Raw genomic sequence first — 13,404 nt, forward strand, 5'->3', positions numbered from 1 at the left:
TCATCACAACTAAAAAGACCCAGGCAGGCAGAGGCTTTGAGGGGCTGTTAAACTCTTGTCAGGATCAGTTGCAAACTCTTTTCTCCCTAATGCCTCACCTCTCTCTGTGCAGTGACTCATGTGGAAAGGCTCAGGCAATTTACTGGAAGTACAAATCACTGCCCTCTCATCCCTGTGTGTGTCTTTCTGCTTCCAGTGTGTGCTCACAGCTCAGAGTGACTTCAGGAAATGAAAGCTGACAATAACTGCAGCTCGGGCACAAAGGCGGAGGAGGTGACAAGGTGAAATAGCTGCATCTCAGTTTTACTCCCAATTTTTGAAACCAGAAAGATTTCCGTGCCACAGATCACACAGCAGTTGCTAAGCCTTTGGAAAAGGGATCTATTAAGGAAGGGGAGCAAAACGAAGGGTTTGTTGGTGGTTTTTTCATCACTTTGTGGGCTGGAACATGAAACAAAGCTAGAAGAACGCTGATTAGTATGGGAGAGCAGAGTGGTGGTGTCTGTACAGGTGGATGGAAACTCCTCGGGCTGGTGAGCTGCTCAGCAGCCCAGGCCCCACAGGAGACAAGGGGCTGGCTCAGCTGTGCAGCTTGGAGGATTGATCGGGGGCCTGGTGGCTCACTGAGGCTTGGGGTAAGGCATCGATGATGAAAAGTCCCAGCCCAACCCACCCAAAGGCTGCAGGGTCAGGCCGAGAGCTGCAGGGTGAGAGCACCAGGCTGGAGATAAAAACACCTGCTTCCCTCCTTCCTTTCCTACTCTCATTTCCTGCAAGTGCCTTGGTTCCCTCACCTGCACAATGGTGTTATGATTGTGCTTTTTATAGTTCACTTGGATTTTTATAAGTGCTTTTTAAGACCCAAAAAGTCTTACAATAATGTGATGGTGCAGAGAAAACATCCAGATCAGTCTGTTGTGTTTTGCTCTGCTAAAACCAGAGATTTGGCTACTGACGTCCGTACAGCTTGAAGAAATAACATGATAAATTGCATCTAGCTTTGGCAAGAGGATCTTGGACAGACTGTGGGACTGGAGGGCCAGCAAATCTGGGCATCAGGTTAATTTCTGTCACCCTTTCCTCAGGCAGTATTGATGCACAATAACTCAGCTGCCAAATAAAGTGATACCATCAGCTTCCAATTCTTCAACTTCTAGACCAGAGCCTTTCTTTCAGAAACTAATCCCTTTCCTGCTTTTCATGTCTGGAGCTGGTACCTGCCACCATGCATACAAAATCAGGGCTGGGAGGTGTGCTTTTGTGTCTGAGCTGGCTCTGGATGGAGATGCTGTGACTTTATAAACCTCTCTTTAATTGCAATGAGGGAAACATCCCTCTGCTTTCCAGCAGAGACTCTTCTCCAGCTGCAATCTGGAGCTGCCTGTAGCCTCAGAAATTCCTCTTCCCCACCAGAATTGAGAGTTACTACTCCTTTCCTCTTGTTTTATTTTCCTCACACTCTTCAGAAAAAGGCTGAACTTTTGCCCTCCGTGTTTCTCAATCCTGCCAGCAAACACCTGTGACTCCCGAGCATTTCAGGAGTTTGACAGCCCACTGGGGTTGAATAAGCAGCCTCTTAGATAAGGACTCAGAGATGCAATGCAGAAAGTCACTGCTGATAAGGTCTGCACTTGGAGCAGGTATTTCTGTGCTGGGAAAAACAGCCCTGGAGGGATGGGGGAAATTAGAGATGCCATAGACAAGGGGCCAGGGTCACTGAGCTGCACCACAACAAAGCTGCTTAGCATGAGTGGAGAGAAGATCTCAGCTGTTGGCCAGCAGGAGATGCTCAGGGGGGCATCGAAATGGGAGGAGAAAGAGAATTTTTATTTAAATGGTTAATAACTGCCCTCCTCCTGCCTTTCTTCACCAGAGATGCCTTTTAGCACTGAGGAAGCAGCTAAACCCCCAGCATCAAATTTGGTAGGTTTTGGGGGGGGGGGGGGTGTTTTTGTACAGGGGTGATCATGTTGAAAGAAAAGGCATCGAGTTGCAGAGTGAGCATGGGGCAGGTGCAGCCGGTGTGACTTTCTACTCCTTTTAGAACTTTCCTAAATGGTTTTGTCACTGCATTGGAGACAAGACCTTGCCCTTTTCCCCCACCCTCATCCCACCTTTCCTGCCTCCAGGCAGGAGCCAGGCTGGTATCCAGTTGTCACTGGTTAAGGCTGGCAGGGCCGGTGACAGTCCCCAGGCTGCTGCCGTGCTGGTGAGATGTGACTGTGGCTGAGGAGGGAGCTGTTTGCTCAGCAGCCCGTGAGGAAATTGCCGGGGTTTGCTGCCGGGGTGTGCGGTGATTGCCACTGTCAGTGACACCGAGGAGCAGCTCTGATCAGCAGCTGCTCCACAGGAGATCCACGGAACTGCCAGAGGGGCCCTTGGAGGTCTGGCACAGCTCAAGCACGAAGGATTATGAGCACGACTTTCCCCTTGTTGATCTGGGCATGAACCAGAGCATTTCTGAGCTCTGCAGATCCAGTCCAAACGAGGAGAACTGGTGGGAAAGGCAGAGCCCACGTGGGAAGTCATCACTTCTGTCAGCTTTGCCTGCTGAGAGACATCCCTCTCTCTCCCAGGTACCTTCCTGGTTTGTGTAACTCTTACAAGCAACAACTGCTGCTTTATCTGCAGATCCTGACCAGGACAGTCCCTATCCCATCCCACAGCAATGTTCTCTCTGGGACATTCCACTGACTCCTCTGCAGAACCTGGCCACAGCAAAAATACGGAGCTTGACCTTGAGGATGGGCAGTGCAATCCTGGTGGAATCCTCCAGTGCTGCACCCCCAGCGGCTGCAGCCCCTTCCCCTCAAAAAGGCCTCCACTCTTCAGAAATACCCTGGGCAGGAGCTTGTCTCTACCAATTCTCCCCCCAGTTTCAACCCCAGGTCATGAACAGGAAGGCTGATTGAAATTTGGAAGAAGGATTAATTTGTTCCCTTTGATCCCCTCAATACCAGCACACGATTTCTCTCTGCAAGTCTGGTGTGCCAGGCCTGCTCCAGAGAGTTTCATTGACCATTGTAATTGCTGGGCCTAATTTTTTTCTGGAGTTTTTCCTCAAGGGACAGATGAGGGTCACAGACTTGGAGGGTGTCTCATTCCCCATAAAACTGTGCAAAACAGCTATAAACAGCCAGCCCTGAAGTTTTGCTTCCAGCAGTGCTCTGTAGATTCCCAGACCTCTCTTGCTCTTGCACCCCCTTCACCCTTGGCTGTGTTTTGGCTGGAGGAGGCAGCAGATAAAGCCCTGAAGGCAGCAGCAGAGCTGGGGATGTGTCAGGAGAGTTTGGGCTCTCCTGGTGCAGATGGCAATGGAGTGAGATCAGCTGCTGGCAGGAGCTGGGGGGATGTGTCCAGGAGTCAGGGCAGAATCTCTGCCTCTGCCGGATTTTTGTGGCATCTCTTTGTTTATTTGTTCTTGAAATGTTTTTGCCCTGTTTGTCTGTGCTCCTTTGTGCTGGTTTCTGGGGAACAATGAAATTCTGGGATGTTTCTGCAGCGGTGCCTATGGATGCAGCTGGTGGCCATATAAGTACAAAGTACTGCCCTTATAAATCACTTTTCCTCCATGAAAAATGATCTGTCTTTATCAGCCCCTGAAAAAGCACAAATGGAAAGGACGATTTCTTTCAAATGCTGCTGAGCATTATCAGATGGATGACACAGAGATCCCAGCAGGCCTGGCTTTGTCTGGGTTTGTGCCTGTTTTGCTGAGAGCATGGCCATGAGAGCAAAGTTTGTTGAAATCTTGGGTTATATCATGACAACCAGAATTTGAGTCGACTCTCTTGTCCCAGTGGTGATGGATTTATTCCAGGCCAGAGGAAATCTCATCATCCCCAACTATTCTGACTTGCCATCGAGACCATTGCCATATCCAAAACATGTTTTCTGTTCTTTTTGGAGGGAGAAGGTACCATTTGGCATTGTTTTGTGTTCCAAAGGAGCCCTTTGCTACAAGAACAGGATGGTTTCCCATTAGTGTTCTTGACGGTCTGGAAAAACACTGCAAACTTCGTAACAGATTAATGAATGTCGGGTTTATGGCATCATATGTTGGGGTTTTCTACACCCACCTCTTCCTCATGAGTCCTTGAAGCTGCAAATAGGAGGAAGTGTTAGGAATGGCCAATGTGAGCTGAGAAAAGGCTGGAGCAAAGCTGTAACCTTCAGAGATCTCATCCAAAGGCAAGGATGCATCAGGGCTGACTCCTTATTAAGTGATTTCTCCTCAGTGACTGGCAAGGCAAGACCATCTTTGCCTTTTCCATCAGGAATGTGTTCTGTCTTATATCTGAGGAACAAAGGAGTGATTAGGGGGCAGCTGTAATTGCATTTTTGGAATAAGTTCCTGTTCAGATTTAACACTGTGACATTATGCTGTTTATGATGCGTGTAATTAAAACAAAGTAAAAATAACAACTTTTACTCTGCTGAGGCCTGGTCAAGGAGCCAAAGACATGTTGTGCTTCAAGGAAGAGGCTGGAAAAGAGAAGAGAGTGCAAGAGACAAGTGGACTGTTTTGAGAAACAACTAAAAAGGGGGAGAAAAGAAAAGAAAAGAATAAAGCAGAGAAAAGCCAGAGGCTGCCCATCCATATCCCCAGGCACTCTGTTCATTCCAGGCTTATCAAAATTTCTAGACCCTGGTTTACTCAGTTCCTTTGGCCTGGAGTCCAGCTGCATTTCTGGTGCATGGTGGAGGAGCCATGTGCTTTTATGTGTCTCCTCAAGCTCTTGCCCTTCTCTGACACACTGCATCACTGGGGCTCTGGCTGAGAAGCCTGGAGCTGGCAGGAGTAGAGCTGAGCAAACCTCTCTCAGCTGGTGAAAAGAATTCCTGGCAACACCTGGCAAGTTGAATCTTATCACACTGTTCTGCATACCAGAGACCTTCACCTTGCATTAGCCCTCAAAACAAAAATGCAGTGTTTTCCCAGTGCCAAAATCACACAGATCTCAACAGTGTCCTCTGCCCAGTGACCAGCCCTTGCTCATGCCAAGTGCCTGGATTGGCAGGGAATGAATTGTGGGATTGATCTGCCCAAGGAGGGCTGTCTCAGCAGGGATTTCCTTGGTTGATTTTGTTGGCAAATCTGGTATCATTCTTACCCAACTCCTGGAAAGAACTGTCCCTTTCCACCCCGAACATCCACATTCCCCACGTGCCCAGCTGAGGACTGGTGCTCATTCACACCCTGCCCGTGGGCAAACACAATTTCTAAGGTAACATTCAGGTGTCCAGACTACTCGAGACAAATTTCGATGTGCAGCAAAGATGATCAGACCTACAAGGCTTGCTGTGCAGCCTAAGGTGCAGGGGGCAGAAGGTCTTTGATGGTCTGGGCTGTTCTCAGCAATGTGGCTGGGTGCTGAGTGGCTTGTGATGGGAATGGTCATCCCTTCCACTACGAGGACACATAGCTATCTCCCTGGTTGGTGGTGGCATGTGGAAATGGGGAGGAAATGATCCTTGGCTGAATCAGAAGCTCAAGAGGGAATGGTCTGTGAGAGAGTCCCAACTCTCTAGTAAAGACCTCGTTGGGTGATTTCCACTGAGGAAATGTCAATATCATTGAGAATCTGCAGCTTGGTGACGGATGAAAGATTCTTCTGCCGATGTTTGTACTGCAGGACTTTGTTTTCATTGATGAAAATGTGGAAATAGTCCTGGTCAGAGTAGATTTCCACCTGAAAGAGAGATTGTGTTACGTTCATGTTGCCTTATTGGACCTTGCTTCCATCATGTCAGGGAGCTGCTGGATCTGTCCACCCACCTCGAACCCTACCAGAGCTGACACACACACTTCTCACCTCCACTCTGGGCAAAAAGAGGGAATAACTGAGGTTTTCCTTTCATGATAACAAAATCTGGTAGTAATGCAAAGCCTAAATGGAGAACAAATGCAGCATCCAGGGATTATTGCTGGAGCTCTGCATGTCTGTGCCAGGGCTGGTTAGAAATCACCAGGTTATAACAGAATTACTGACAGATGAAGCCAGAGAGGGGATGTTGCTGAGTATGGTGCTGGCAATGGGGAGCACCCCAATAGTATCTGGGTTATTCCTGTTGCACCTGAGGACACCTGTGGGGTGACCCAGGGTTACCTGAAAGGGCTCCTTTGCTTTGAAGGGGAAGGTGTTGTTAACCTCTTCCTGCCCCCAGTGGCTGTTGAGGAAGGAGTTGCAGATGATTCTGGAGCTGGAGAAGCGAGGGTTAAAGTGGAGAGCGATTTGGTCTCCGGGATCAGAGAGCAAATTAATTTCAAACCTAAGAGAGTGAGAGAAAGGAGATGGAGAGCTGTGAGTGATGCTCCTGGCCCCTGAGAGCCAGGAGAGCCGGGAGCAGAGCATGTCCTTACATGCTTGAACTGGAGCTGGTCTCACCCTTGACCACGATGCTCCATCCAGGACAGATTCCCTCGGGGTGCAGGGCCTCAAACTGCAGACAAGGAGGAGGACACAGCAAGGTGGCAGAGATGCACTGCCACACTCAGTCACACTTCTTTCTCACATTTTTATTGTCATCTTCTTCCCTCTCCCCTTCCCACACAGGCACACTCTCTATCTCCATCTTTTTCTCACTCCTAAATAATCTCAGGGAGTCTAAACTGATAAGAAATCAAGTCTCTATGACATGCAGTTGATGAGGTGGGATTTGCTGTCACTAAGGTCTTTTGTAATGAGCTGAGCTGGATCAGAGAGCAAAAATTAAAGAAGAACTTGAATGCCTTCATTGTTGTCAGGACACAAAGATATTCTGCTTCTCTCTGCACCTGAGAAACACAAATCTGAAGCAGAAAACTTTGTGATGCTTTGAAGCAGAGGAACAGGTGTAAATTGACATCCAGTCTGAGCTCACCCAACATTACATGCTGATTCTTCCCACAAGTTCCTGCCTGATCCCGTGTTCCAAGAGCTCTCCCCATCTCCAAGGTTAAACTTGCATAAAATGAGCTGGAAAAGGGTCCTTTTTGAATAATTCATCGTTTTATTAAATAACTCATTTTAATAAGAAATTCTTGCCATTTCACCCCACTTTTTTTTTTTTTTTTTAACCCTCCAATGATCTTGCACTTCTGAGCATCCCCTCTTGCAAAACTTATTGCTCACATTAAGAGAATTTCCCCAGCCTTGGCATGTCCACTGCCAGTTGTGTGCCTGTTTCTCCCTTCCTATAGGTCAGGACTTCAACTCCCCTGTTTCTTTCTCTGTCATGAGTTCCTATTTCCAAGGCTTTTTTGAGCTATGCATGTTTTTGGGCAAGAGCTGAGACATTTGGGCAGGAGCTGGCGATGATTAACCCCATACCCTCGTGCCTGGCTGCTTTAGGAGGGCAGCTTTGGGACCCCACACATGGCCACTGAAAGGCTCCGAGCCCTGTGAGGCACAGAGAGCTGCTGGAGCTGACAGAGCTCTGGATTCAAAAAGCAAGTGGTGATGGCAGCAAGGTTCACCTTGCCTGGCCCCTGAGTTTGTAACCATTTCACCAACCCCAGCAAGAGACAAACCGCACACAGAGCAGAGAGCTGTTCCCTCTTTGCTGCTGGTTGTCCCAGCAGAGATGGAGGGCAACACACAGGTCTTGGCTAAAGCCCTCCGGGTGGGAATTCCTGCCATCAGACCAGGCATAGCCAGGATGAAAATCCGTCCTGCTGCCCATCGCTGAGCACCACGACCTCGGTTTGCCGCAGCCTGGACCAGACTGACATAGAGGAGCAGCTCTGTAAGTAGCACCCCTGTGTTAGTCAGGATTTCTACCCGCCCAGCCCTTCTCTTGCACTTTCCTTCATGCCCTGCCGGACCCGTGCTGTCACCCCCGCCCAGCCCAGGCGATGCCACCTCCTGTCCCCGGCTCTTACCCGCAGTGCCATCGCTCGCCCGCGCCGCAGCCCAGCCCGGCCGCACGGACAGAGCGGTTTTTATCGATGCTGCCGGCCAGGAGCTCACGTGTGCAGGGATTGGCATCCCCGGAGGGATGAGGTGTCCTGTCAGGGACAAATCCCGCTGAGCGCGGCGGGGTCAGGCCGGTCACCCGTGCGGGACTGATCCGGCCCCGCGGTGCTGGGCTCTGACGTGATGGAGCCCTGGCATCCAGAGGGCTCAGACGTGTTTAAGGCACGACGGAAAGACGAGGACTCCCAAAACTGAGTGAGATAGCAGGAGTCATTTCCACCTCAAGGTCTAGAGAGAAGGGAGGTGGCAGAGGAGAGAAACAGTGGCTCGGGCAAGGGCTCAACTTCACCCTGACCATCGGAGATTGCTTTTTCTCCCTGTTTTGTTGTTTTTTCTCTCTTCGTGAGTCACAGCCTGGCCTGAAACGAGCTGATGCCAGCTTTGTCACAGCCACTTTCCCCCCTCGTGGCGCCCCGGGGCCGGCGAGGCTCGGGATGCTGCTGTGCTGAGCTCAGCACCGCCCGGTCCCGCATTTCCCTTCCCTGCTGCGGACAATGCAGGGATTTGGGAGCAGGGCGAGGGAGCCTTTGTCCAATATTTCCTGACATGGAAATGCACCAAGAAATGAGCAGCGTTGAAATGAATTTCAGTGATGAGCTGTTTTCACACTGGCAGTCAGTGTGTGCTGCTGTGGAACTAAGCAAGGGAAGGGAAGGATGGTTGTCCCCCCTTTCCACAGTGTAAATGCCTTAAAACTTAAATTAAGCACTGTCCTTAGCCCTGTATGCATGGGAGGCTGTGATGGTCCTTGGCTGGTCCTACAGGAATCCATGGCTTTTGTGGATTAAAACCCTCTTAGTGCATGGGCCACAGTGCTGGTGTTATTTAATGTTTGTTTTATTTCTGGCCGATAAGCAGAATGATAACTACTGTTCCAGGCTCTGGTGCCCTTGGCAGACAACTGAAACTGCAATTCAGCAGACACAGAAGCCAACAGCCTGTCTTTGGACTGAAAAAGCCAAGTCCCAGGCCAGGATTTGCCCATTTGGGAAATCTCTCACAAAAGCAAGGCTTGTGAAGCTGAGCTCTGCCCTGGTCTCCTCGCTCTGAGCCGGGGAGCAGGAGCAGAGCTCTGTGCTACAGATGGCAGCATTGGGACGTGCAAGGGAGCCCCGAGCCAGCGGCAGAGGTGCCGAGGTGCTGATGGAAGGACAGGGACAGCACACCCCACAGGTCACTCCGTGCGGTGCTGAAGGACGATGGACGTTGGTGTCTCCAATCTTTTCCCTTCTTATGGCCTGAGCCCAGTATTGTGTTCTCAGCCCCCAAATCATCACTGCCCGCTCATTTCTGCTGCCTGTGAGGGGCTGCAGGGAGAAAGGGCTGCTTTTGAGATGCTCACAGTGATGTGGGCAGAGCCAAGCAGAACTGCTCTCCTGCGGGTAGGAAAGGAGGGGTCTGCAAGCTAAATGAGTGTGTCACCTTTATCATAATTATGTTAATGGTGTCAGCGGATGGGGGAAAGACTTGGGCACTGCAGAGCTGTGTTCAGGCAGGCTCAGCTCCTTCTCAAAGGGTCAGTCTGTGTCACCCCAAATCCAGACAGGCCTCCCAGAGCCTTTTCTCACCAGACCAAACCAGGAGCTGTGGTTTCCCCAGTGCACACCTCTGTGCAAGGCTTCTCCAGACTTGCTTATCTGCTGCCTGGCAGTATTTATCCTCTGCAGCCATTTCATCTTCTAAAACACCCCTGTGCAAACAGAGCTCAGCCCCGTGCTCTGGCCACGCTGCTTTAGGAATGTGTAACCCCAGGAAGGGTTTGGGATGTTGCTCTCCCCCACTCCCTTTCCCCCAGATCTATGGCTCTGCAATAACTTGGGACGTCTCCAGCACTGCTGTCCACAGGAGACTGGCCATGTCAGTGCTGTGCCAGGGCTGGATGGTGTGAATGCTCCTGCAGGTTTAGTATGGGAGAGAAAATAATCATAAAACCTTTGTGAGTTAAACCTTGGTGCCACAGACTGTGGTAACTCTCTGTTTCTGCTATCTCACACTGCTGTGCTTTATGGAGCTGGCCAGGAGAGGGCTGGAGAGCACAGGCAAATCCCCGAGATGAATTATAACAAAATTCACACATGGCTCTAACTCTAACTCTGCTCTAACTCTGGAAGAGTCTGATGCAACACCTGCTGCTGCTCTGGGACAGGGGTCAGTGCTGCAGCCTGCAGCTCTCATCCCTGCTGTAAGGAGACTCCAGGTTCTCTGGCGGGAGCCCCTTGCAGCTGCTCAGCCCAAGCGTCCCAAGGCAGCTCATCAGAGAGCACCGAAGGAAAACATCACACCCTGTAAGGTGGCAAGAGCAACAGGGGGAAGCTGACACCCCGGCACACGCTGTGGGGGCTGGCTGAGCCTCCTGCCCCTCACTGCAGTGTCAGCCCTGCTAACGAGGGCGGCCTCGGGGCTGCCAGCTTCTGGGAACCATGTCTTTGTCAGATTTTCCATTCTTTGGCTTCCTGTTAGCATGGCCCATCGTCCTCCCAGCTAGGCACTGGTGCTGGGGAAGGGCATGCTCTCTCCCCCAGCAGCTGTCTGGGTATGGAATTCTGCTTTTATTCTTGTGGACAGTAGGAAAAGGAGCCTGGTTCTGTCCCAGACAGTGCCGCGAATGCTTCTCATGGCAAGTGGAGTCCCTGCCTCTCATTGCTCTTTCCCCACAGTGGTGGAAAGGGGGAGGTGACCCCACCCCTCTTCAGGGCCGTGAACCCACACAAGTGCAGCTGAGGCCAAGCCTGGAGCCGCTGCTGTCCCCAGCACAGCTCAGGACTTCCCTTCTGCGGCTTTGAGGAGCAGGGATGAAAGGCAAGGGAGTGGAAACACAAAGCATGCCTGGTTTATTTTATTTATGACTGGCCTCTGCTTAAAAGGAAACCAGCATTATCAGTCCCAGCACTGCCAGGTCAGATGAGTAAATGAAAGAGGAGGGTTTGGTTTATGATCAGGAGCTCGAGTTTGCTCTTATAAGGGCATCCCAGCAGGCGTTGCCTGCTGCCACCTTGCTGCTGCTCCTGTCAGGGCATGGCCAGGCTCAGCCAGAAACTGAACCAGGGTCTTCCAGAGGTGAAAGCCTTGAAGCAGAGAGTGGCTGAGATCAGGTTGTACCTACCCCTCCTTCTTTGGCTCGGGGCAGCTACATGTGCTACGACACAACATCCCTGCAGCCAGCACATCCCAGCGGGTCCCTACCCATACCTGCTGCACTGTTATCCTGCCAGGCTTGGTGAACCACCACTGTCCTTTCCTGCTCAATTCCCCAGGGAGAAGGTGGTAAAATCACGTCAGAGTAGGTCCCTTTGCCCTCACCAGTGACTGCAGCTGGAAAGGAGAGGTGGGTTTGGGGCATGGCTGGTGCTGATCGTCGCCCATTGCTCCTGCTGCGTGAGGTGCAGGCAGAAGGTAAACACAAAAGCTGGCACAGGCTGTTGTTTAATGCCTGGAGTTTTCAGAGCCAATATTTGATGATCCGTAAATAATTGCTCTGTTGTATATGCAGGGACCTGATTTATCCTGCTCCTTGATGATACCTTCCAAGCTCCTCGGGGAGACATCTGTCTCCCTCTTCCTGGTGATTGATGAGAAGGAGGAGAGCTGGCACTTGGCCCTGTCGTGCTCCTCAGAGTCAGCTTGTGGGTGTACTGCTTGTCCCTCCATGGTGGTCTCTGCTACAGCAATGACAGGTCCTCAGGGGGAGGGAGTTATGTATGAACTCTCCCTGCTCACTTTTATGTCGACTCCCTGGTTCCTGAGGAGTGGCGCCAGCACTGTCAAATCCCCCTTCATTCCCCATTGCTAACTCCTGACAATTCAGAAGTGCTTCCCAGCCGCTTCCCAGGTGAGGTTTGTCACTGGGAGCCATTCTTCCTGGGTTTGAGCTGCTCTTATTCCATGCTGGATGATTTCCTGCCCCAAAGCAGAGGGGGAGGATGAGGCACATCATGGAGGGGCTGCAGCTTGGCCGTGCCGCGCTCGGCTGCGTGCACAAGCAGCAGCACGAGCATCTCCTGCTGCTGCCGTCCCTGCCAGCTCCCTGCCACCCCCTTGGCCAGGGAGCCCACGTGGCAGCAGGCCTGGGCACGGCACGGGCGGGCCACGCTCCACCATTCAAAGGCTGCACTCCTGCCCCGGGGAGCGGCGCGTGGGCTGGAGCCGCAGCCGTGCGCCCACAGGTGGGTTTGGAGAAGGTGCAGAGCAGAGGGAAGCCTGGAGCGGTGGAAAGAGGGAGGGAGGCAACCTGTGAGGTTTTGGGGGTGCTCTGGGGTTCAGGGAGCAGCCAGTCACAGGTGTCTCCCGTGTGCTGGAGCCCTTCTGGCTTTTGGCAGGTTCCATGAGGACTGTTCGGGTCTGAGGAACATCAGAATTTGTGTAGCCCTGCTTTTTCATAATTTTCTATTGAGATTTATTAACATAAGGAGTCATAGTCAGGTTCTGACACCATAAAAACTTTTTTACACCCTTGTTTGATATCCTCATCATCCCTGACAACAGTTGTCCCTCAGGCTGGGTCCTAGAGAAGGTCCAGTTTGGGGTCAGATGGTGACTGGCACCAAAGGAGGTAGAAAAACCTCTAAAAAGAATAAAACAATGAGGCCATCAATGTCACAAACATTTCAGCCTGCTCCAGCCAGTTGCTCAGCCCAGCTGTGAGTGACCTTTCCCAGGCACAGAGGAGTGCAAATAATACTGACCCAGGAGGAGGATGTGCCAAGGCCAGAGCCAGCACAGCCCCTTCCCAGCAGGCAGCCAGCCCGAGGAGCTCAGGCCAGGAGCCCCCATTCATCAAGGTGGCAGAGTTGGTGCTGCCTCTAACCAGGATGAGCAGTTTTTCCTCCAGGCAGATCAGTGGTGGTCAGTGCTGGGACACAATAGATGACATCATTCCAGGCTCCTGGAGCTGCTGATAGAAGTGTGAACTCCACCCCAAGGAGACCCAAGGGAGCTTAGAGGGGGTTTGGAGGCATTTGTGGGGGAAGAACTTTGGGTTTGCTCAATGGAAAGGGTTTAGGGACTGAGAGACTTGCAGCTCTGGGAGCCAGAGCATGTCCTTCCTCTACCTCTGAGTATCTGACCCACTTCTTGCACCACCACAGCTTCCTTCTCTTGGTCCCCTTGCACTGAAGCACCAGCTCATTATCTGCCCTGCTGCGTCAGAGGGACAGTGACAGGAAAAGGGCTGCAAGGTCCACTCCTCATCCCAGGCTCTGGGAGAACGTGAGATGACACAGGGGTGAGTGCTAGGAAGGACATTTTCAGCCTGGCAGGGCCTGGAACACATCCAAAGGTACTGGTACCAGCAAGACCCCACAGATATCTGCTTCAGCTCACCCAGTCAACAAAACCTTGAGCTTGGAGCACTGCTCCCCTCCACATGGGCTCTGACCTTTGCTACTGGTGGCTGAGGAGAAGCACTGGGTGTTGCAGCAACCTACAAGAGGCAGCTGGGGAGGAGGAT

The 13,404-nt window shown here is 51.6% G+C and overlaps 1 protein-coding gene across 1 annotated transcript; it reads right to left on the minus strand.

Moving 5' to 3' along the window:
- Window positions 1–5,528: 5,528 nt before the first annotated feature.
- Window positions 5,529–7,876, minus strand: GRIFIN (galectin-related inter-fiber protein). The gene is made up of 4 exons (XM_066330394.1): window positions 7,865–7,876; window positions 6,365–6,444; window positions 6,111–6,273; window positions 5,529–5,693 (listed from the first exon to the last, which is right to left on the minus strand). The coding sequence occupies exons 1-4, from the start codon at window positions 7,874–7,876 to the stop codon at window positions 5,529–5,531; spliced, it is 420 nt and encodes a 139-aa protein (XP_066186491.1).
- Window positions 7,877–13,404: the final 5,528 nt, after the last annotated feature.

This window comes from Sylvia atricapilla, chromosome 15 (genome assembly GCF_009819655.1).
Source record: "Sylvia atricapilla isolate bSylAtr1 chromosome 15, bSylAtr1.pri, whole genome shotgun sequence".
Classification (NCBI taxonomy): Eukaryota; Metazoa; Chordata; class Aves; order Passeriformes; family Sylviidae; genus Sylvia; species Sylvia atricapilla.

What these genes read in the sequence shown, in the direction of transcription:
- GRIFIN (XM_066330394.1), bottom strand. An exon ending in ACCAGCTCCAGTTCAAGCAT is followed by an intron (nt 6,274 to 6,364) that starts GTAAGGACATGC and finishes TCACTCTCTTAG; the next exon opens with GTTTGAAATTAATTTGCTCT. An exon ending in AAGCAAAGGAGCCCTTTCAG is followed by an intron (nt 5,694 to 6,110) that starts GTAACCCTGGGT and finishes TCTCTCTTTCAG; the next exon opens with GTGGAAATCTACTCTGACCA.